The sequence below is a fragment of the Liolophura sinensis genome, chromosome 6, assembly GCF_032854445.1.
Source record: "Liolophura sinensis isolate JHLJ2023 chromosome 6, CUHK_Ljap_v2, whole genome shotgun sequence".
Taxonomy (NCBI): domain Eukaryota; kingdom Metazoa; phylum Mollusca; class Polyplacophora; order Chitonida; family Chitonidae; genus Liolophura; species Liolophura sinensis.
Window position 1 is genome coordinate 39,965,548 of NC_088300.1, and position 26,154 is coordinate 39,991,701.

The 26,154-nt window shown below is 38.1% G+C and overlaps 1 protein-coding gene across 2 annotated transcripts in view; it reads left to right on the plus strand.

The window, feature by feature from the left end:
• LOC135466306 (uncharacterized) overlaps nt 1-26,154 on the plus strand; it is a 161,699-nt gene that overhangs the window by 111,655 nt on the left and 23,890 nt on the right. For both annotated transcript variants that reach the window (XM_064743726.1, XM_064743725.1), the window contains exons 12-14: nt 8,619-8,804; nt 18,560-18,638; nt 23,385-23,546. In XM_064743726.1, the coding sequence (XP_064599796.1) occupies nt 8,619-8,804; nt 18,560-18,638; nt 23,385-23,546 (427 nt within the window). The remainder of the gene's footprint in view (nt 1-8,618; nt 8,805-18,559; nt 18,639-23,384; nt 23,547-26,154) is intronic.

Genomic DNA, 26,154 nt, shown 5'->3' on the forward strand with positions numbered 1-26,154 from the left:
AATACTTCTCCACATTTGAATGTTTTATTGGATGTAATGTAAGCTGATTGCACCAATGGTAACTCTGACCGTCAGATTTCCTCCGCCCAAAATTTATGTCCTCGAATATTAGAGACAAAGGAGCAATAATCTGCATTTCTGTCCGACATGTATCTGTTCATAGTGAAGAAGAATATTGTTTTAAAAATTCCTGAAGCTGATCTGTCCTCAGCCTAAGGCCAACCTATACAAAAAATTTCATTGAAATCTCTGCCTATCTCATATATTAAAGTGGTTAACAGCTGGCATATGTGCACAGAATGACAGACAAACACGCAGACAGGAAATATGTATCCACCTTTGGCAGAGGTAATAAATGTATAGATTTGTAGTGTGTTAAGATGGATTGCACAGGCAAAAGAAGAGGGACTTGACTCAACCACCACTCCTTATAAGGTACTTTACAAACTATCTGGCTAATGATCCGCAGACAAAAACCTTCAAGAGCTACATTCGAGCTGCCGTCCTTATTGGTAATTAAGGGGGCTGATTGGTTGTGGGAAAACTGATCTAACCCCTTGAGGGTGGTGGTCCCCGGTAAGGCTATATCATCGTCACGTCAATGTGGCTGTAGTGGGCGAAGTAAGTAAACAACTTTTGGTGTGGAAGCTGAAACGTCCACATATGATGTGTTAATATAGCAAATACCACCAAAACCTTTATATATGATAGACTTCACCCTCCTGTTGACATAAGGTACTGTTGTTGTTATGAATGGTCCTGCACTAAAAATGTACCAGTGTATATACATTTGTTACTATCTGTTGTCCTCTGCCAGTCATTGAATACGTAGAGGATATGTATTGAGTGTCCTGAAGATATCAGATTTATTAAACGAGAGAAGTAGTTTTCATGAGGCTCGGAAAAAATGAAAACTACTACTCGAGTTTAATAAATTTGATATCGAGGGTCACAAATTTCATATCCTATTTATCCCATAAATGCCTTATTGTAAATTTATAGCGGAAAAAGCATTACTTTTTAAAGTGCGCAAACGTCTAACGACGTAGTGATATCACATATATAGGTCATGGAAAGCGTCATCAGTAAGTGAGTATAATATAGTACAGATAAAATTTATTTACGTAATGGCTTTTTTTTATACCATAGACATGTCAAAAGTTTGCTTTATACAATATATCGTTCAAAGCATTAATATTTATAACAAGAATATTACATTTTACTACAGAAAGAATTGGTGTCTAAAAGTAGAGAAGTTTTACGTGCACTGAGTACATGCCGTGCAACTATCAAAAAACAGCTGACAGATTAACTTAGTGAAGGTTGAACAAGTGAAACAGACTACAGAGTATTGATTTCTAACAGAATTTAAGTACGGTAGATATTATTGGTTTAATCTGGATAATGTCAAAACTGGCGAAGCACAAAGTTTTAGGCCTATAGAATAATGCGATAGCTTTATGTCGCAATCAATGCCGAGGATTTCCACATTGATTTGATTATCTCTTGTCACATTTATAACGTTGGCGCGTCCTTTTTTGTCAATTTTTACGATATCTCCTGGTCGAAAGTTGGCCAGGTTGATATTTGCAGACAACAAGAAAAAGTTGTAAAAAAAGTAGTGCCTGTACAGCCCATTTGTAACTTTTGATTGGTCAATTTGATGAACGAAAGATAGACGGACCAATGAAAACATCAGAATTTGTATTACATGTGGTCTATATCAAAATGATATGTCATGCCTTTATTACCTGGAAAAATGAACATTTATTGGATAAAAATTGATATGCATTTGCATTCACTTCTGTTTTCTGTTTTGCTGCATGTGTGATAGCTAGACTCTTATAAAGTAGTTGTGTCAACTCTGTATTTGTCCGCTTCGGGAGCCGTAGGTCCAGGGTCAACCTTGGGTCAAGTTACACCTAAGACCTTGAAAGAGGAAGTTGTAACTTCCTCGCCTGGTTTTTCACCATAAAGGGGATAGTGCAACGACTGGTTGACCCGTATCAGTATAATGGCTCAGGCGGGGTGTCTTACTTGCCTTTGCTAAGGCGCCTCAGCGAAGCAGCACTAGATAAAAGAGCGATGGAAATCCGTCCTGCAACAAGGAGGCACATTACACGTACATGCACTCTAAGGATTCCTTCGTCGTCATATGACTGAAAAATTGTTAAGTACAACGTTTAACCCCAAGCACTCACTCACTCACTCAACTCATTGTAAATGAAAACAGTAATGCTATATAACATGTATTTGACAATTAATGCATGCTTGCCTTATGCTGAAGAGATCTAAATTGTTTCATAACCAAATTTTGGTAGAAAAAAGGCTGATTATGCACAAAAATATCCATAAAGTATAGGATGTCCAAATGTTCAGTCTTCTTTGTAATGGCATTTACAAACACCAACTATCAGTGAGGTTAGTTCAAAAGCTTTAAAAATAAATATGTACAGGGCTGTAATTAAAAACATGTGTAGCTGGTAAGGTTAACATGTTTTTGGTGCAAATGTTAGTACAGATACATACAGTAAACATGTGGGTAAGAAAGTGTAGCTTACCTGTTATCTCTGCATTATTATTTATAACATAGCCCTTTATCAGGTACGGTTGTCAAATGTGTCATGCAGTTGTGTTCAGTAGCCCAGTCTAGAGTTCATTGGTGTAGGGTATGAAGAATGAGTCAATTTATCATTTGATTAGTGCTTCCTTTTAAAAAAAAAAACTGTTGTTCTCCTGCATTTTTTTATTAGTTATTTTTTTATAACACGTACTATTGGGACATAATTTGTGCTGTTTAGGATGAACTCTGTAATTAATATGTGGCACTCAGTGCTCCAGTGCCATTAACTGTGGCTGTATTAACCAATTTGACAGACCACCCTGCTTTGCTGCTATGGCTAATTATAGTGGTGAAGACTGAGATGAACTGCCACATGTAACAGATTAAACAGGGAAATGTGGGGGTGCTAATATAACGCCTTGTCCATCACCTGGTTCATGCTACATAAATAAGACATGACAAATGTATACATGTAGGTGTATGTACAGCTCTCTAGTAGACACAGATTTTTTTTTTTTATCCTCCAGCATATAATGGGTAGGGGGTATATAGCAATCAGGTTGTCTGTTTGTAAGTTTGTCCGTAATCATTACCTTATAAAGCCAAAAAACAAAATGAGAAATGACATGAAGGCTCTAAGAAGGGCCATGGACTATACAGAACCAAACTGTATTTAAAAATTTGTGCAATTTTTTTTTTTTTTTTGGTTATACGCAAAAGTGCAGTTAAATGTTTAGATTGCATTGCTACCTAGTACTGCGAGTAAATTTTTTGTTTTAGAACGTCACACAAACTTCATGTTTTCTGAAAAGTGTGCATAGTACAAAGTGATACGTCCATATGAAGACCTGGCTGCATTGCAGATGTTCCTATTGATTTCTTTGCATGTATATGAAGAAGCATACATGCACTGTATCGGTGCTCACAGAACGTGTACCATCAACACAAGCTACAAGCATGTCCACACTAGAATAGCATCTTCTCTGACGTCCCACTTCGCCAGTGTAAGATCATGCCTTGTTGAAATTGTCAGTGAGTTCTTGCTTCATCACTGGAGACACTAGGACCTGTCTGGCTTACATAATCATGGTAAATGTCACTCTTACTATGATTGCCTCATTCTCGCTGCCCTCTGATCAGAAAGCTGCTGGGAAGGCTTGGTCAATTTTGTCCATGAAGAGTTCCTGATCAAATCCTATTAATACCACTCTACATCAGCAGAAGTTGCTGCTGGAATATCTGCACGATGTAGGAGTTCTTACGGCGTTTTAATATGCCATTTTTCATGAAAGTACCGACATCTTGCTGGTGCCTAGACAGAATGTGATGGGGGCATTAGATGGGCATTAATTACTGACAATATTTTAGTATAATGATAAAAAAGACATTTTTTTTTTTAGTCCAAACCACAATTTTGTGAAATAAATCTATTCAGGTGGTAGGTAACATGATAGTATACAGTTAATGTAATATTATACACAGGTTATCACTGGAAAGTCTTGATTATGAAAAAGTCTTCATTCCAAAATAAACGGCCTCTTGTAGTCTATACATTGTTCACTTCTTAAAGATAAAAATCTTCAAAAATGTACTGATTCTTTGGGGTGAGGGAGGGGGGGGATACAGTTTTTCCATGGTGTTTGTGATGATGCTCTTGATCCTCTTAATGACATGTTAATGTCATGTAGACCAGTGAGGTTGTACCACACTTTGTGTCAGGATCTCACAATTTTATACACATCCAGATAACCAGCAGCAAGGTTATTTACCAGCTCCCAAACAGCAACAGGTGCTTTATTTAAATGAATAAATTCTGATAACAATATACAACCACCATGTAGTAAGACCATTAGTTACATACAGTACACTTAAATAGCAGCCTACGGGAAGTCTCACTGGGTTGTAGGTATCAATGGTACATGTTTATATCTAGATAAATACAGACAATATGATGCAGAAATTGCGTAAGGGTCAGCATTCTGAGCAAGCTTCAGTCTTTCCTGATTCTGACCACCTTTTGATGTGGTTTACACAAGTGATTGTTATGGGTAGAAGCAGATGGTAAGCATTGCCGCTGATCGAGGAACCAAAGTCGGCAAATAAATGGCTGTAAGTGCATAGGTTATAGGGCACTCATATTTTCATTGGGCTGCTGCACATGTGATTTACTGTAGCTTCCCGTGTATTTTTACCTCTAGCCCCCCAAAAGTTTACCTGAGCAGCCACTGTGGTCTGAAAGACTTGTATGCTTCTCCCCCTTCTGTTATCTTGGCTGCCACTCAGCAGAACTTGGAAGCACCCCTACTGCTGAATGTAACACCATCCTGACTGATCACATACATTGTTCCTCATACAGATGTAAGATTCAGTTTCGAGTGTTGGATGTGAAGGGATAGAAGTGCTCAAGCTTGGAGGAATGGTTGTCCAACACACTGGCTCCAAGAGAGAGATAATGGAATGAGCAATACTCCATAAAACCTCGCTTAATCACTTTAATCCAGACCTAATTAGCAGGTGTTGCGCAGTTCCAGGAATTACCACAGATGTCAAATTACACAATGGCATTGATGCAGCATATTTCTGACTGTCACAGCCTGGACATGGCTTCAGGTAAAACAAATCAATGTGCGCTGGTTAGTCATTTTATACAGTTATCAACTGGCTGTTACGTGTACATGGTATGTAAAAGGCTAGCAAATTATATACGCTTAGCTGAGTTCTGATTGGAATAGGATTTTCTCTGCTCAATTTAATGGAGTACATGGACCTTTTCTTGTGTGATTCTGGTAACATACAGGGATCTCAGCCAGATCGGCCATTATTTTTGGGTAATATGTTCAGAGAGTATTAATGTATGTAGAGTATGACTTTGCCCGTTAGCTAACAAATTGTCATCAGGAGTTAAGATTACCCATTGCTGAGAGAATATGTTCTTATTCTACATGCTCATCCACTACAACACCAACTGCTTAACCTACCTGAGCAGTTGATGAGAATCACATCGATGTATGCTTTCAAATTTTGGGTTCCGATTTAATGTGTCTATGGAATGAAACACTTAAGTTGTTTTACTCACATGTGCCCTTAGTCTGAGCATGGATACATCCACAAACATAAATATACATCAGTTTACAAGCATCTGTTCCTGTTTGCAATGTCTTGAATTTTCCACATGTACACATTTATGTCATTTGTTCATGCTTTCTTAAATTCTCTGAAATGTGCTCTGAATTGTATCTTTTGTTTATTTACTTATTGGTGATTTGGTGTTTTATGCAGTACTTACAAGTATTTTCCTTATACCAAGGCAGTCAGCATTTTGGTGGGATAAAACTAGGCTCAGCCCAGGGAATTGTATCTTTTGTCTCTGATACATGTAGGGGCCTCTGTGGTTCAGATGGTTAGCGCGCTAGCGCAGCGTAATGACCCAGGAGCCTCTCACCAATGCAGTGAGTTCAGGTGCAACCTGTGCTGGCTTCCTCTCCGGCTGTAAGTCAGAAGGTCTGCCAGCAACCTGTAGATGGTTGTGGGTTTCCCCCGGGCTCTGCCCAGTTTCCACCCACCGTAATGCTGGCGGCCATTGTATAAGTGAAATATTCTTGGGTACGGCGTAAAACACCAATCAAATAAATAAATAAATCTGATACATGTATGTGTTATTGCTGGCAAGTATTATCATGATATTACCTGGAAGAGAAAATTTGGCCTAAATGATATTGGTTTGGAACATGAATAAGTCATAAAACCAAATATTAATAGTAACAAATGAGAATGTTCTTTCGCAGAACGGCGATCTAAGGCACAAACCCAACGGGCCATTGTTACGAACCCTTGTACTACATTTCCAGTTTGCCACATTCATCATCGTAAAGGCTATGAAAAATAGACTGCATGTCAGCTGGAGCCCCAAGTTACCATAGGATGCAAGCTTCCCCATTACCATAACCATAACCAAATTAATTTTAAATTTTAGTACAGGATAGCTGTTTTGTTGAAGATATATTAGAGGTAGGGGTTAAAATTTATCAGGATCTGTATATTTGAATTGTTGGAATTCAGTGGATTTTTGAAAGCATAACTTTTAATGAAGATTTATGTAATTTCACACTGTTTAATCTTTATACAAACTGGATATTACCTGATCATGGTACTGGTACTGTATACATGCTTGTACTAAGCTGTAAATGGTGGTTTGATGACAAATCATCCCACTTCCTTGTCTTGTGTAGAAAATTAGTTTAATGAGAATGAAAGGGATACAAAACAAGGTTATATGGTAGTAATATTACTCATGGGAAATTTGCATGGGCTCATATACAAATTAATCTAATAATTACAGGTGTGCATAATATTGACTTGGGGTATAATATGTTACTGTCTGGAGACATAGTGTCATAGAATAACTTTTAATTGGAAGGGTAATCTGTGGATTCCCTAGATCTCATTATTTATGAGGCCTTGGTGAGTGGAAAATAAGTTGTCAACACAATTGATGCAATCTTAACTTGCTGAAGGTTGGTGGTTTTCCCCAGTCACTCAGATTTCCTGCGTCCATAAAAATGACCCCTCATGCTGTAATTGGAGATTGTAATCTAGAAAGCACAGTATTAATACAACGGTCAGTCAGTCAAACTGCTCTTAATTCACAAACCAAATGAATGCTGACATTTCATGTAGGAATTATATGGGCATAGCCATTCTGATATAGCTTAATAGTCTCAAAGGAAGGTGGTCATGTATCCAGAATTTGCAGTGGTTGTTTGGTTAAAAAATATCTGTTAGCTTCATTATAATGTGTATGGGTTGTGCCCTGTTTGTGGTCAGACATGGGCGACACACATGACAAAATATCCCTTCTTCCATGGGATGTGTAACCATGAACAATCGTCTTGGCTTGATTTGTCGGAATGACCTGCACTCTGGCTGCAAAGCCTTCACACTGGTGTTCCCTTGTCTCATGCTTTGTTTCTCTGAACAGTAAACTTTGATATTCACTGGGATGCACATGTATTCTGTCAAGTCTAACATCATAGTCAGCTGTCTATATATCTGTCATTCGCCAATCTAACAGTCAGTCTTTCATATCTTTTGTCTTCTATCTTTGGACCCTATTTCCTCAACCGTCTCAGAGCAGTTTATGGAAATTCTTAATTTGACTTTAGAGACAAAACTACATTGCTTGGATTGGTCAATTTCAGGGTTTCACAGTATAATTTGATCAGTCTACGCAGAATAATGCCTTCAGAATGTGTTTGACTAAACATCTTGCAAACACGCAAAAAGATTGTAAGGATTACAGAAATTATAATACAACCATTGATGTTGTACCACTGCATGAGTATTCATTCGTGAAACTGTCGCTTCTTTATTACATTTTAGGAATCTGTATATAATTTACATACCTGGTTACATGTGTAAAATGCAGGATCTTTTGAAATTCATGACAATAGAAATACTGTTAGAAACATATGTTTCCTCTTTCTCTACACTTCTATGCTCAAGGGTTTTTTAGTTTAAAGCATGATTTAGGCTCTTCATTCCATTTACTCTCTCAGCTGTTTTCATCTGGCTCTACAATGTTCCATTTCCTCAAGGCATAAACCTCCCTGCTACCTTATTTTAAAGTGTCATATGCCAAGCTTAAAAACTAGAATCTCTCAGCCCTTGACAGATATGCATGATATATGACAGTTTTATGTCAGAGATAGATGTATCCCGACAATAATTCATTTTCTTACATGATCACCGTCCGAGAAAGAAAGATTTCTTGAGTACCATAAACTACTTTTATTCAAGCTTTAAAGATTAAAGTTCATCCTGGGTGGCTAATATTTACAGTGCCACCAGTCTGTGTTGCTGTCTGTTAAAACTTAAAAGGCTTTTTAAAAGGCATTAAAAATTTGGCCAATTGTCTACTGTTAATTTGACAGTAGTTATTTAATGATGTTGGTTATTCATCAGTGTCAAATTTTGTTGAGAGTCTAGTTACAAGTGTATGGATCTACAGGAAGGGCAAACATATCATTGTAAAACGTGTATCATTGTGTTTCTTCAGGTGGACATGCTGACACCGAAGCAGAATGGAACGGTGGAAGGTGTTGACCAGGACTCGAAAAAAGCTTCCTCTGCATCGATTAAAGGGATGTGGAAAAAAGCCTTCAAGACGCTGAAGAGTACTGAGGAGAAGTCAGAAAAGGACAAAGAGAAGGAGAAAGACAAAGGGAAGGGATCAGGATCTTTGGTAAGTCCAAAATTTTTCCTTCTGCTGTTTATTCCAGACTTCAACTAAAGCCAGGAACATTAGTTTGTACATGTGTATGTCCATCTGTCAGTCCTGTTTTGCTAAATAGTTTGATGTAATTTTGTGGAACCTGACATCAAGTTTGAAAATCAGTCAAATCCAAGCACAACTTAGGGACAACTTGTAGTGGATATAAATTGGCCGAATTTGGTCGTTTATATACATGCCGTAATGACGCATGTATAAAATGATTCTGTAGCCGAAGGAATCACTTGTTAAAACAAAACATGGTTTGTGAGGTACCTGCAGAGATTTCTCACACACCTATACTTGTACTGACTGAAGCATGAAACTTTCTGTCCCTCCATGACAAAATTGATGGCTCTTAAGGGAAGTTTTCCCACTTACACATCAAATCAAGACATTGAACGTAAGAAATGCTCATGCCTTTGTAGTGTAAGTGTACTGGGACTTGCTTATCTGTTAGGAGTCGGCGCCAGCTCAACACAAGGTGCTGTGTAAATTATGCTTAGGCCCCTCCTGTTCAGAGAGCACATGTTCAGATATACAACAAGCAAACGTCCAGCTCACCTGGCCTGCATCAGACTAATCTGTTTCCTGATAAATAACCAAATGTCAGCCCACAACTATAAAATGATGAAAGAGTCTGCCATCAGGCCTGGCCATATATACACAGAAACTTTGTCTTACTCTCATTCTTTCATCTACATGTATCGGTGAAGTGTACAAATCTTTGCTTTTGTGAACAAACGTTCACTCTTATCCTCTTTTGTGGAGTCCATATATTTTTGTAATATTTTATTTTATTTTTTTTATTTTTTTTAACTTTACAGAAATTTGCATCTTTATTTACTCGTGGAATATCATTTGTCATGATGGAAATGGTTTTTGTTTGGATTCTTGAGATATATCTGTATTAAGGAGGTAAATTCCTTAAGGCACATTTAGGATTTCAGAGAATAACATCAGACAGTTTGTGTATGGATGGCAACTTCTGATTTATGTATTATTCTATCAGAGCTGCCATTGTAATATTAAAATGAAATATTCTTAAGTAGGGTGTAAAACAGGAATCGAAATTCTATAGGGATTACAACTTCTGAATTTGTTTGACAACTATGTTAGAATGTACATCGAAACGTTGCAGAGAAATAAATCAGAGGTTGTCTCTATGGAAACTGTGTGATGCTATTGTACATGTATATGAGTCACAAAACAACATTAAATGCAGTCACGTAGGTATATGTATAGTTGTATTTTGTCAATCCCATACCAGTTAGTTGGTCTGTTGGTTTCCAGAGTTTTTTAAAAGAAAAATTCATAACGGTTGGTTGTATTGAATGAAAACTTGGTTCATGATTTCATCATATCAGTCCCGAGTTAACATGAGTCCATTTTGGATTCATTTCCTCCGTTTTTCAAAAACATAGTGTGGCTGTTTTTGTCATGTTTTGGCCTTCAGAGTTTATGATTGAATTGAACTTGGAAGATGGCTTCACTGTCACAAATAACAGGTCATTGAGTGCAAACCCTTCATTTTTTTTTTTTTTAATTCTTTGGACATTTTTTAAAACAATTTATTATATTGGATTAAAACTGGTATGTGGCCTCACCATGACAAGGTACAGATCAAGTTTTGTACCCTTTTGTACATTTTCAATAAAATTATGGATGTTTTTGTGCTGTTGTGGACTTAAACATAACTCATGTTTCTCAAACTGATAGGAAACAATTATACTTCCATAAAGCTTGTTCGATCCCATGTGATGAGCAGTGATAAATGTATGTTTGAAAGATCCGAGTAGTCCGAGATGAAATATCAGGCTAATAACGTAGCTCTTGACACGTTTTACCCTACAAGTTCTGTATTAAGTACAAGTTTGAGCTAATTGTTTAAGTGTATTAAAGCTGTCCTGAGGTAAGGAATGGGCTATACATATTTTTGACAGTGTTTGAAACCATATACAAGGTTAAGGGCCAAGGATGATTCCAGCTTTCTCTCATGGACTCCAACATCATTCACAAACTTATCATTGTGGAACATCTTCTGAGTTTTCTGTCTGGCTGTAATGAGCATGTCCCGCAATAAGCCTGACTAATTATGCAAATAGCTGATATTATGGGAAAAAAATTTAATTGCAAAATTGCCAGCTGTGTATAGTAAGCTGTACATGTATTCAGGTACATGGACATCCGTTGTAGATAGTGGCCAGTCCATATCAGTGCCCATTTTCATGGCAGTTATTCTCTTTTACCTGCACAGGTGGTCTTGTGCTGATATTTAAGGCAGGTTGCTGTAGCCATTAGGTGCATGTGGCTTAGATTTTCCGTTTAGATGCAGCAGTTAAGCCATACTGTCTGCAAACACAGCTCGTCTGTGTTGTAGGGATTGTTGTATAGGAGCCTGGTATCATATCCTCCATCTACCCTGCTCACATCTACACATCTGAACTCAGGGGACAGGGTAATGAAGTCAAGACGCTCAGGATTACATCTAGATTGGCTCATTACTGATATAGAAGGTTACTCAGTGCAAACAAATAATACATTCCTAGACTTTAAAAAATGGCCAGTATCTTCTAAGGTTGAAGAGCGAAAATAGATGTAGTGAATAAAGTAAGTGCTCATCATTACTCAAATGCTTTAGTAGTTTTACCTTGAGATTAACATGTGTTATTGGAGAATAGTCTGAGGTAGATACTTTCACATGTCAGCAAGAAATCTGACATCATGTCTAGGATATCTTAAGTGAAAGAAAATTTACATATAGGAAGGTCCAGGTGGCCATAAATTACCATACCACTGATAAGCAATGTACATGTACATAGCTGGCTGAATACGCTGTAATATTTTTCAGTATCTTCGTCTTTTCCAATGAAAATGATGCCAAATGCAGATTATTTCTCTGCACCCCGTAGTTCTCTCGGAATGTTTCAAAATATTAGTCTCCATGGTGTTTGAAGAATTAAGGTATATCTAAAAATATACTAGTTAACATTTATGTGACATATTCTTTTCTTTTTTTCATTCATTTAATTGGTTTTTAAGGCCAGTTTCAAGAGTTTTTAAATTCTTATTGACGCTGATTGGGTCAATGGCTGGAGAAACCTAAGGCTCCAGTCACACCAGAGCTAAGACTACCCGTACTTAGGATTCTTCATAATCTTTTCATTGTGGTCCCTCATGGTTGATTTTCCTCATTTCTAACCCCAAAGAGTGTTTGAAGTCACACATAAACTTACTCATAAGACTACAGTGGTCACATGGTCACACGGAATCAAGGGCACTCTGTCACAAGAATGTGCAAATGTTTCATTAAAATTGTGTACATTGCTTTACATTTTAAAAAAGTCCGAGCAAGAAAAGGTTTATAGTCAGAATAGTTATGTGGCTGGTAGGTGGTTCTTGGGCATGCGCTCCAACTGCCTCTTGATCGCTAGTGATCTCTTCACATCAGCAAAGATTTGATCGCCAATATCACCTTAATTGATGATATTGGATTCAAGTGACTTCATTGGTGACAAATGTTTCGGGTTATTTAGCCAGTGTCCTCAGGGCCCTGTCATTTTTACATTTTTTGTTAAATTTTATTTCCCTGTGTGCAACAATTGCTTTAGGATGGCACATAAGCATAAATTATAATTCTTCTTTGATGTTCATGCAGAATTAAGAGTCTCCTGTCAATTATTTATTATTATAAGCAATTGTTTGTGATTTAAATCTAACCTGAGGAGTATCGTGGACAAACATAGGGCTCTGAGTGTACAAGTTCTGCTAGCATTTGTTAATGCTTGTCTTTAGGAGCGATATCCCCAAGCTGACTAGGTGTAAATACTGACAGAGCTGCACTAAACAGACCACAAACATGTGCTTCTGGAGGAGGCACTAGCAGCTCATTTGATAGCAGAGGGACCAGGCCTATTGTCCTTTACACAGGTGAAGCCTTCAGGAGTAGGGATAAATCACTCCCTCAGCCAGGCCCTGCATGGCCATTGAAATGGTTTGTAGTATACACATGAGCACAGTATTAATCTACACTAGGCGTGCAATCCCAGCTCGCCCTTTCTCTGGTAATTTGACTGCTATCAGTGAAGTCTGTCAGCACATCTGTTGGAGATACAGTTCAGTAGCAGTGTAGAGTTACTTGTAGATATTCATTACATTAATGTGATGTCTGGAGAGGTGTCGTGTTTTCTTCCATAATTAATTAGGTAAAAATTTTTTTTTAAATCTTTAGGGAGTAATCTAAACAGAATGAGTAATTAAGTCCTATTCAGATGCTATTGTTGATGCTGCAAAAAACTCAAATTTTTTTTTACTCACTTCAGTGCTCAATGTCATATAGCATTTGTGTTTATTAATAGCACCTGGCATAATTCCAGGGAAAATTGCATGTTTTGACTTTGAGAAAACCATGCTACCGAATATGATACTGTTCATCCATTAGTGCAAAAGGACGTGTACTCATTCCTAGATGTGTGCATGAGTTAAACAGGCACCATGTGGCTCCCTGGCTGTATATTAAGGCAGCTGGAAACCTGGATTGTACCAGTGCATTGACTGCAAGACCATAATGATACAGTGCATATATAGTATTAAAAAAAAAGCGCTAGCTCAAACAGCTTTGACATATCCCCATATTGCTTTTGTGTCATCTTACATGCAGGCCTAATCAGCTGACCAACAAACAGCACAATGGACGTAAGCAGAACTGCTTAGTCACTGTCAAAAACATGACAAACCCAACTGACATTAGAATAGGCTGAACTGGAGTAGATGTATCTTGCTCGCTTAGTGATAAAAGATGTCTGCCATAAAGCTCACATGCATAAAGTCTGGAGTTGATTAATTAATTGGCTATTAACAAGATAGATGTAGGTTCTGCCCAACCTATGTATGTGTACCTGTGTGCATGTATTTGATACTGTACCACTATTCAGTAAATTGTGCTTGAACGGGATATCTAGTAAATATCTAGTTGAAGACAGTTGATTGTCAGTGCAAAGAATAAAAAATTTAAGAAAATTGCAGTTCTTATTTCATGCTTTGTGAAGTGTAAAACATGTTTTTCTTTTTTTTTACCTTGAAGAGGTATAACACAGAAGTTTGTAAATTTGTATATAATTCAGAATAAAAAATATAGAGACAAACATAACTTTGTGGGTTGTAAAGACACGTATTCTGGTCAGGTCAGTTTTCTTCTGTGATTTGACGACTGATAAACCTGTTTACCTTCAACAGTGAACACCTTTTAGTTCCCCGGTTGGTCGTTAGCCACGTGTCTTCTGTGTTTCGGTAATACATGTAGCCATGGATAGCAGTGGTTAGAATGATTTTGAACCAAGTTTGAACCAAGGACAACAAGACAAAGTTGGTTGACGTAACCTTATATGGTTGGTCCCTTGTCGCTAGGAATAATAGTATAGACTTCAAATTTGGGCTGCCTGTTATGGGTAAAGGTATAACCCAGGGGTGGGTTGTGACGCAAATGTCTGTGGCCACATATTTGGCTTTCCAGCAGTGATCTTATCTGAGTAGCATGAATGCCAGTTGTGACGTGGGAAGTGATGACTGCCTGCTAGGCTGTGTACAGTGTAGTAAAATTTGTACTTCCTGATTCCTTTACTTATTCTGTACCTACACTAGCTAAGTGCTGTCTCACTACGATCTCCAGCATTTGGCCTCTACACGCCAGCACTGGGTTTACACTGTAAGCCCTGGGACGGATCCTCTCAAAAATTGGCTCATTGCCCCAAAAGCTCTTCCCTCCCCCCCCCCCCCCCCGTTTTTCCTGGCACTTACATAAACATGATGCTGATAATACTGGTGTTTGGATTACACTGTGACGTATCTGCCAGCGGAAGGCCATGCCGTGTTCAACACCCAAGATAAGAACCCTCGTTTGCTCTACTGATCTTTCACATTCTGAGACACATCTATGCCAAAATTTGGAAGATATCTCTCATTAAATGCTCTTTGAAACTTGTCATGTACGATAATGTTAAATTTTTTAATTTATTCTCCTCATGTATTTACAACCTGATGTTTCCACAAAGTGACATCTTCCTGCCAATCTTGTTTGTTCACTGAGCACTTGAACTTGATAAGATCCAACCACCTTGTTTATGAAGCTAAGGATTTTGTTTTTTGCAAGCTGACCTTTATTTCAAAGTATGTTGTAAAAGAACTGAACCCCTGTTTGCCATGTCAAGTGAAGTCTTCAGAGGTAAAGTGTAACTGGCAAAACTGACGTGAACTTGTGAGTAACAACGTGTGTTGATGAACCTCCAGAAGTACATGTGAGTTTAGGTCATTGTCAGAGGTGCTGGGTGCTCTATTGATTTGTCTGATAAGTTCAATACACATGCTTAACTTCAGATAAACACCTTGGCTTGAAATTGAAAATTAAAATGTGTAATTAAATCATCTGTAAACCCTTTCTTTTATACGTGATTTTTCTCTAGGTTGAAGTAAGTGGTAAAAAATAAATAATAACAGGATGTTGAGGGAAACCAAATCATGCCTGAAATCTTAGCTGAATTATAATCATACATGAAGGAAAACTTGACAAATATAGTGACCAGTGCTGGTCACTTGGTCATACAAACCTCCATATGAACACATACCCTTGCTACAGACAAGTGACAATAGTTTCTGAATTTCTGTCTATCTCGTAGTGGGTGAATAATTGTTTAAAAACGTGCTTAATCCAGATCAAGATATGAGATCACCATCCAAATTTAACATACTGGTCCTGTCTGTGCACAAAATTTCATCAGAATGACTAGATTTTACTATAACTAACTTTTGAAGGGTAACAGCGATGGTTTCACGTTTGGTTAAGACGATTTTCACTCCAGACCTCTGTTATTGTATAAGACTGTGGAAGCATTCTGAGGGTTTATTAATTCATTAAGTATTTTGTTCATAGTATAAATCTTTATATCTATATAAAACATCGCTTATTGTTTTCGTGACATCATTGATGGTCAGATGAATGATCCAGGACCCCCTGACATCATAATATTTCAAAATCAAAGGGGAACAAGACATGACATTTTTAGCCAATTTTAGGATGGTCCAGATTTGTAAGACTTATTTGTTGTCAAACATTAAAAGGCATATGCAATAACAGTAGAATGTAAGTCTATCACCACCCTGTATTTTCTCTGATAACTGACAGTTCAACACAACGCAGACTAAACAACAACGTTGTTTTCAGTTTGGCGAACAACTGACACATATGGGGAGGTCTCCGCTTCAGTTAAAGAAACTCATGGTAGCCTGTAACCATCTCAAAACCTTCATGTTTACTGTTTGTTTCAATGAATATTTCTGTAGTAGCTAGTATCAGGCCTTTTGACATGCTGTAAACAAAGTCAATTGAAGAAATTTATTCCATGAGTTTCATAAAACGATATGATAAAAACTAATAGCTGTTGGTCAAGGCCCATAAGTTAATTTTTCTTTCCTGGACATTGTTTAAAACATCATCATGGATCACCAGAGCCTGTAAATGAAAGTAAGACATTATACATATCTGTTTTATAAAGCCAGATGAGCCCATTTTCTTCTTTAGGATGAAACCTCAAATCTGGGGATCTTGTCTATATTTACATGTACTAGCATATTGTAATCCATTGGCTTACAATGTGCGTCCATTTGGAATCCTGTATGGAGATATCAAGAGCTCTGTTGATTCAGAAAGAAGAAAAGTCCAACTGTGTGTACTAGTCTGTACTCTTCCTTCCCTGGCTGATCTTATCAGAACAGCTAGGGTTGGAAGCTAAAGTTAAGGGTAGAGTAGATGAGGGGTGTGGAGTTAATAAAGGCCTACAGGTTCACCCTGGCAACCAGCTCTCTCTGTTTGTTGTTGGAAACTTCACCAGGCCTATGTTACTGTCACTCTTTGGCTCCAAAGCATGGCCATGTCTTGGCACTTCCCAATTCTTGGCTTTCTTCCTATCTTCATCTTTGACACAAAATATTATGTGTTTAGCAAGAGAGTATGATGCCATGCTTTTTGAGCTTGTTTTAACTAATTAGACTCCTGGTAGTGTTCTTCATGTGTATATATGTATATGCTTTTATCTTTTATATGTACATGTGTGTGCATTTACCTCACATGTGTGTGCATTTACCTCACATGTGTGTGCATTTACCTCACATGTGTATGCCTTTTACCTTTCCTACGTGTGCGTTTACCTCTTGTGTGCATGCCTTTACTCTTCTATATGTGCCTTTACCTCTCGTGTGCATGCCATTACTCTCCTATGTGTGCATTTACCTCTCGTGTGCATGCCTTTACTCTTTTATGTGTGCCTTTATCGCCCGTGTATGTGCCTCTACCTCTCCTTTGTTTGCCTTTAATGACGTGTGTGTGCCTCTACCTCTCCTATGTTTGCCTTTAATGCCCGTGTGTGTGCCTCTACCTCTCCTATGTTTGCCTTTAACGCCCGTGTGTGTGCCTTTACCTCTCCTATGTGTGCCTTACCTCCCGTGTCTGTGCCTTTCCCTCTCTTGTTTGGGCCCAGTAGTCTGTGGTTGTAAGCCACATGGTTCCATACAGTTTCTGCACCATACTGTGCACACAAAAAATTATGCTGCTTTAATTGGTTGAATTCTTGTCTATGACTGCATGAGCTTACTCAGGCATGATTGCCATACAGACATGACTTGTGAGCTAAAGAGTATATACACTGTATTTCGACTGACACACATTTGATTCTGATTGATTCATCCACTTTATATTGCCACGTAAGAGGTTTTGTTGGCGGGGGGGGGGGGGGGGGGGGGGGGGGGAAAGGGTGGCGGCAGATGGTGGTGGAGGAGTGCTGGAGGAGTTTGGTTAGTTTCTTATTAGAAAGACAAGTCTTTGCCATTCATCTCCTCCCAAACTACTGCCTAAATTTCAATAAAACATCTTAACTCAACTTGTGCAAGCCTAAGTACAATGTTGATTAAGCTAATGAACAATGGAATGAAGCATACAGTGGGTGAAACCTACATCAGATAAACAATAGACATTAACAACTATGGGCAGAGGTGTCAGTCAATAAGACTCCCACCTGTAAACAGTGATCTCATCTCACCAGACCCTAAACCACTGGCCTTCCAGACTCACACCTTTGCCCCATAGTTGTTAGTGTCTATTTTTCTGACGTATGTTTCTTCTGTTGTATGTTTCATTTATTGTTTGCTTGCTTAATCAACAATGTAACCCTTTCTTGTCAATCTTGTCAATCTGTGTATGTTTCTTCTATTATTCATATGTTGAAATCAACAACATAGCCCTCCCTTTAAATTGCTGTCACCAGTTGATCATTATGTTTGATAATGGTATCAGTGCCTATATCGAAACATCGAAACTGAATAAATAGAAGTTGTTATCCCTATATTTGTTATCTTATTTCAGGGTAAACCATAATTTCAAATTTCACAAAACTTTGCATATATCATCTCTATTCAAGGATATTGCAAAGTGATTGACTTGTGGCGAAAGTTGAAACATTTGCGGAAAATTGCTTTGTTCAAATTTCCCAGTTTTCTGATAAAATTTTCCCATTGTTTTGCATGCAATGTTAATATTGCCTGTTTACTGAGGAGTGATGGAAAACAGGGACTGCTTTAGTGTTTGAATGCTCATAATATTTGATGTCAAATTTATTTGATTGGTGTTTAAAGTACGCTGTACACAAAAATATGATGTACAATTTATATTATTACCATTGCAGATAAAGAGATCGAGTTTTACAAAACTAAGGAAGGACTCAAAAGAGAAAGATGATGTGACAGAAGGAGAACAGGAAGTCTGTAAGTTAAACTCTGAGATTGCTTTTCAGCCACTGGAACACACAAGTTGGAGTTGGCCACCTGGATACATCTTGGCCAGGGAATGTTTATGTTCCTTGCTTCAGCTAACTGCTTGCTTGTGTGGCCTTGGGGGGGGCAATAAGCCACAGAAAACGCTTGTGTGCCCATTTGCGCAGACTAAGATGTGTTGAACATTTGTCTTCCATTTGTGCATTTGTGCTGTGGGAAAGTTCATCAGTAACTTACCACAGGTTAATGGTTTAACCCACAGCTTCTTCCATCCTTAAAACCGATGGCGTTTAAGGAGCTAATAAATAAATACATGCTGGCCATGACTGTGAAATGAGCCTTTAAATATGAGAGCGTATAGGTATTTGGTCTTCAGACAGTAATATGTACATTTCATAGGCTTTGTCCAGATTGTAATGTAAACCATAAGAGACTTTGGGTAGTTTAGGTCATTGATGTTTGTGGCTGGTCACTTACCTTTGACCGATGTGGCATACATGTATTACACCTGTAACTGGCTCTGTATTTGGAAATCTATCTCTTTGTTTGTCACACATGGTTTACCTTTGGGCATTCTGTTTTGCTTACTCCACCCACAAAACTACAGCTTACTAGAGTCATGTCAGTGAATACCGCTATACATAAAAACGTGTCAAACAAACAAGTAAATAAAGATAAATCTGTCATATAAAATAGATAAATAAATAATGTGCAACTATTCTTGTTTAGCCCTAAAATTGTTTGTGTGTAATCATGCCAGTTGCCAACAGGAACGTGGGGACTTGCATTTTGCACAGTCGTTTATAACAGGCCTCGTGTTACACTTACTGTTAGGAATTGTCACAAGTGGGATAAACACAAACCCAGCGTATAAATTGGAGAGTTACTGAAGCAGCCATTGAGTCAGAGGGTTATTGGAGATGGGTCAGACCTCCTAATGTCCCATGTACATCAGATGTGTGCAGCCAGTCACAGTCAAAGCAGGAATAACTGAGTTTGGCTGTCCTCTTGGAGATGTTAGCTGTGGGCATTGTGATTGGCCATTGGTAATGCTTCATTGTCTCTATACATATACATAGTGTTGGTATATTTAAAAAAAAATTGCTCCACATCAAAGTGAGGAAACCTGGGATCAAACCCTGGTCGTATCATAGCCAAGACTTTAACAACATCACTTGCTGCTGCCTCTCCTGGCGCTCAGCACTGAGAGGTTAGGGTTGAGGAAACAGGACTGGTTGGCGCAGTGACAGTATGATGTGACTGGGTGGGGCATCTGTGGCATAGTACTTCAGTGGCGGCAGCACTTTGGCCGCAAGACTCGAAGACACAGTATATGTGTACACACCTAATGATCCCTTGTCATCATATGACTGAAAAATCGTTAAGCACAACTTAAAAACCCCAAGCATACATACATACAGACATGCATACAGAAAAAACAATGATTTGTTTCAGACAAGCAGCACAAACGTTTTTAAATAATATTTGACTTGTCTATTCCTTTAGTATAAATAATAATTTTGGTTGCTTTAATTTCTTGCTTTAATTAAAAAGAGGATTTTAAAAGAATGATGTTTTTTTAAAGACCCATGTTTGATGATAAAAAAAACATACAAACAAAGTGTTGGGGTTGATATACTTTTGAAATCATTCATTACTAAAAAACAGTTCTTAGGAAAACAAACTTGTTTCTAAATTTCCTTTATCAGACTTGCATTTTCCTGCTCTCCTGTAGGGGTTAACATTTGAACGGCATTAAATGTTGTACGGTGGACTTGGTAGCTTGATACACCTTCAAAGGTGTCTTAGCCAGTGCTAAACCCCTAAATGTAACTCTCCCACCTGGTTTGCCATCAATCACCAGAGCTAAGGTTAACAAGGGGAAGGAGTCAAAAGTCAAGTCTCTTTGAAGAACCACTGGTTAGTGTTTGCTATCTGACTTCAGTTTTCAAATCCAATGTAGCAACATACATGATGATGTGTACACTCAATAAATAGTAGTTTACAGTCAATAAATAGTAGTTTGTTGAAGTTCTATTGCGTGCGCAAAGTTTAACTTAAATACCAGTTGTGATGATGCAGTGGTAAATATATTAAATGCAGAATGTATATGTTTTTTACTCTTTTGAGCAGGTTAAAATCGTTTGTCACAGAGGTACACCTGGAGAGTGTACATGTGTAGATAAGGTTTTAAGAAGAACATTGGTGGTGTATTTAAGCTTAGTAGGCAGCTGGAGTCCTGTGCCTCAGGCAGCCTGTGCTAGACAGAGATATTTTTGCACCATGGTTGAAAACAAACCCTTCATAGCAGACTCTAGATAGAAGGAAGCAGGGCTCATGAATTATGTAACATGCGTATTTCTGTTGTCCCCAAAATCCGCAGCCCAGTGGTTTTCGGTTTACCATGCAGTTGGTCTGTGAACGGAACTGTAGCAGGGCTGTCTCAAATGTCTGCCTTAAGGTGTTCTCCTCAATTATGGGGGTGTATATTTAGCCTGTCAAGTGTTGGGTTAGGCCCATTTTCACATCTGTCTCACCTCTGATGTAGACAGAGCCCCAAATAGAGTGAAGTGCCAGGGCCACTCCAGTTGCCACTTACCACCACATAGCCATTATATGCTTCACATACATGTTTATACATAGGTGTATTGGCAGCTGTGATGAGTGCTGTAAACAACCTAACAGGCCAGACAGTTTTAGAAAGAACAGGCAGAGGAAAAATGTCCGTGCTCTGACAACAATACTATGTGCTCTATTGTATTGTTGGCTGACTGACTGACTGACTGACTGACTTAGCACTGAGAGAATACATGCTTCACATGGTGTCCGTATCCAAACAAACTATGCTTTCTTAGTCAATACTTGCACTGTGTTTATTTATTTATTTGATTGGTGTTTTACGCTGTACTCAAGATTATTATACCTCGTAACGTTATTCTCCGTTTCCATTGGTCGAGAGACGGTCACATGATATTCCGCAAAACATGATGTAAAACAATCTCGCGCCACCCAAGAAATGCAACATCTCGCTTACAAAGTAACATCTGATGTTCACGAGGCAATATCCAACAATCTCCTGCTAATATCCAACAGTCATGCGTGTTTATTCCATGGCAGTTATCTCTCTTTGTTAGTTCTCTGACTTCTGCTTGTTCGTGAAGTAAACATAAGGTTTACAGTTATCGCTCCATTATCGACGTACAAATTTGGTGATTATACACAACCAGAAACGTACACTGTTTTGTCAGTATAAGGAAACATATTGTGCATGCTGTATATGAGATATGAGGGGTTGTCAGCTCTCGACCAGTGATTTTCAACACGGGCGACAATTCCTCGTATCCCATCCCATAGCATGCACTATCCGTGTAATATTTTACGTCTGCGGCCATTATTATGGTGGGAGGAAACTGGGAAGAACCTGGGGGGGGGGGGGGGGGGGCGCGGAAACACATGATAATCTGCAGGTTGCTGACAGCATTAGCTGCCCCACTTCAACTCACAGCGACTGCATTGGTGAGAGGTTTCGGGGTCATTGTTCTAACCACCTTGGCCATGGAGGCCTGACTACTTGCACTGTGTAGTAGATTTTCTATATCATGCAATTAATACACCTAGAGGTGAAAATTTTTTAGTTATATGTGTATATATATATATATTTGTCTTGAGAACTGTGGAAAGCTGTGTGACATTTGATGATTCACATTTGTAATGGAATAATCTGTTCTTTATTTTGGTGACATTCAAGGGAAAAGTCGATGTAGCATAACATACATTGGAAGTGTTAACTAAACAGGCCCTAATTGGTGTTAATATGTTAGAGTGATACTTGATTGCTCCTCATTATCACTAAACTTCATTATCAAGATATTTGCGTTTAGCAAGCTGTCCTCAATAATTTTTCACTTTAATTTATACCGTGGTCAGAGTTATGGAATGATGATCTGTGGGTAGCAAACACTTACCATTTCCTGTTACTTATCTCTTATATAATGTCCACATAAACAAAAACATATTTTTTTAACAGGTGTGTCATGAAATCTTGCATTACATGGGAGCTGGGTCGCTAATTTTTACCCAGCAGCCCATGATTTAACCTAGGGGCGGCCTACTTATTACAATAAACATGTGTTTCAGTGAAATTCTGCATTGGAAATTGTTCCCCCATTCCCAGTTACTGATAATAAAAATTAATGGAGAAACTGAAAATGTCAAGTTGAAAGCGTTACTTCGAGATGCTTTCGTATTATTGGTAGTGAAAAGCAGCTGTGACCTCAAACTTCAAAGGCCACAGTGTAAGCCTGGGTGCTGATTTCAACATGGCTGCTCTGTTGTGGCCACTGTAATAGTGCGCATCCTAAAATGTGGTTTTCATCCTCTGTGTCTGATTGGTTCCCGTGTTATCACCGCAGAATGTTTCATTAACTCCTCAGCAATGTGGTGTTGTGTGTTCAAGTCCAGCTTATGCTCTGGCTTTCTCTCCAGCCCTATGTGGGAATGTCTGCCAGTAATGTTCGGCTGGTTGTGGGATTCCCCAGGTTCTGCCCAATTTCCTTCCCCGATAATTCTGGTTACCATGGCATTATTGAAATTATCTTGCGGTTATCATACATGTGTAAGTAAAACATTTTTGAGAACGGTGTAAAACACCAATCAAATAAATAAACAAATAGACGTGTTGATTCATAGTGCTACGCAATAGTGGTGATCTTTCTCTTCTTCTTACATCTGTTGCAGCTCACGAGATCGATCCTGTGTACAGCTTGTTAAAATGTGCAGCAGATTTGCCCAAGGCGGGCAGCTCGGGGAAACCATGTACCAATACAACCTGCTCAGGACACAAACATGGGATAGAGTGTGGGGGAAACACCTCTCAGAGCTCAAGCCCTTCATCTTCAGGTAAACTGACTTGATACCTCATCTGTATACACTGTGTAGGGCGGGGTGGGGGGGGGGTGAACACAAGTATTTCATACCAGCGGTATTGATGCATTTCTATGTATGAAATTTGCTCAACCTGGAAAGGAAAAATCTATGGTAAAAATTTGTGATATGTATGTCAGTGATGCATCCACTTCATTGTGCTCAAAGGAATAACTTTTTTGCAGTTACAAAGAAGTAACTTAATGGTTCTGGTAACTAGTGCTGAAGTGTATACTAGTTTATATGTTTCAGAAATTTGTGAAGCACAGTGATAGACTTTACAATTTTGCCCAAATGAAAGCAAATGAACACAGTATATGGTGATGTTGCTAATGTCAGTATATTTGTATACTAAATCCAGAAATGTATACATATTACAGATATGTATTAAGATGAATGCATTATCATGTATGAAATGCAGTATTGATGTTGTAAATTGTAGGAGATTCACCACTTTTTATGCAGCAAATGAAATTTATGTGATATAGCCTGTTGTACAGTTTTTTTTGTATTTCCAAAACCAAAATTTAAAGACTGCAGAAATTATGATTGTATTGAAATTGATGAATGACATATATGTGGTTTTTCACCGGGATTGTGTAGAAGTGAACCTGCATGTGTGTGATACGCTGAAAAAAATAATAAAATAACAATTGTTTTCATAATTGCTTTCTGAATTATTAAATTGCATCGAGATGAAAATTATGTTATATTTATGAATCACCCTGCTCTGATAACAAATTTGTGAGTTGTTCATTATGTGACACCCATTGTTGCTAATGAATACACATATATATTTTTCTCTAACAGGCTGTAACGTATTTGTTTTAATGCCTTATGACACTTTCCCAGTGCACACAATTTACAAAAGGGGGAGCATGTGACAATTCCTCTTATTGTTGACAAGACTTTTTCTTGCATGCGCATATTTTCTTAAATTACATTAATATTACATTATATTTTTATGATGCTTGATAATGCTTGGTGTGAATTTTTTATCAAATCGTTGTAGCATCCCCATTTATTATCTGTTGTGTCATAATGGATTTCATTAATAAGACATAACTTGTAGTGTAAGCCAAGTTTAGACACTCATTGTGGGAAACCTTAACATGGGAAAGATCCAAGATTGGGAAGATGGGAGAAAAAATTGAAATGGGGCACCCTGATAAATCTATGATAGGTATATAGTTTACAGTCTGAGTAGCCCAGTAATGTACTACCATTGATTGGCATGTATGATAATCTGCTGACTTTGTGCCTGTAAGCAAGGTCAAGTAGAACTTTGCTCATTTTTGAGCAAAATATTTTCATTCTGCAGTATATAAAGTATACATTATATACTTTATATATGGCTGAAAATGGCTAGAGATGCATGTATAGCAAAATTGTACATTCAGCAGGATTCATGCTGAAGATGTTAATATGCGTATACATTCAACATGCTTAGTATTTATTTTATTTATTTGTTTGATTGGTGTTTCACGCAGTACTCAAGAATATTTCACTTATACGGCGATGGCCAGCATTATGGTGGGTGGAAACCGGGCTCAGCCGGGGGGGAAACTCGCAACCATCCGCAGGTTGCTGGCAGACCTTCCCACATATGGCCGAAGAGGAAGCCAGCATGAGCTGGACTTGAACTCACAGCAACCGCATTAGAACATGCTTAGTAAGGCTACGTGTATATACATTCAATCAGCATATCACCACGATATGGGGGAATCTCCTACAAAGAGGCATTGTCAATCATTCATTATAACAGCAGTCTCGATGCACAGACTGAATGTGGAAGGAACTGAAGAAAACTCGCAGCCGCCAGCTGCTTTGTCTATCCTCGGAACACTTGTGCAATAACCATAGTAGTTTTTACATCATCTCTTCTCCGTTTTTGCTCCCAGCTTCATTTATATATATGCTGTATGGAGAGTTTGTCTCTGCTGTGTGTTCAGTACCTTGATGATCAGACCACCACATGCATATTGTGGACGCACAACATTTTGAGTAACACAGGCAGTATTCATGCAGAAAATTCAAGATGTTGGGTATTTCTGTAAGTAAGGCAATAAATTGGTACTTATAATAGAAATGAAGGTCAATTAGGTGATAGAAAAATCCTAGGAAAAGTAAGAAACAGCACAGCAATTCATAGTCGTGGTAATACAAAGATATGTCTGTTTTAACATGTTTGTTTAGGATTTATCTGGCAAGCTTTAGACCATGTGTATCAGCTGGCAACATCTGCTTTTAGTTACTCTGAGATAAGGTTAATGTACTGGAACAATTCAGGTGCCAAAGCTATTGCGTGAGAGCAGATAAGTATGTTTAGTCCAACATTTTCTACTTAACATTAAAGATTGTAACTAAATGCTGCATAATGCCTGCTTTACAATGTGTTTATTATAGTGAGCATTTACACATGTACGTGAACTCAGAGGTTTATGCACATACTGGTATATGCAAATAATCTTACACTACCTAGAAAGTAAAATCTAACCTGTATTTATTGCATATTATTGATTCATTCCATGCTGTTGGTAGTAAGATACAGAAAAAAGGGTTTGGTTAACATTATCTACATAAG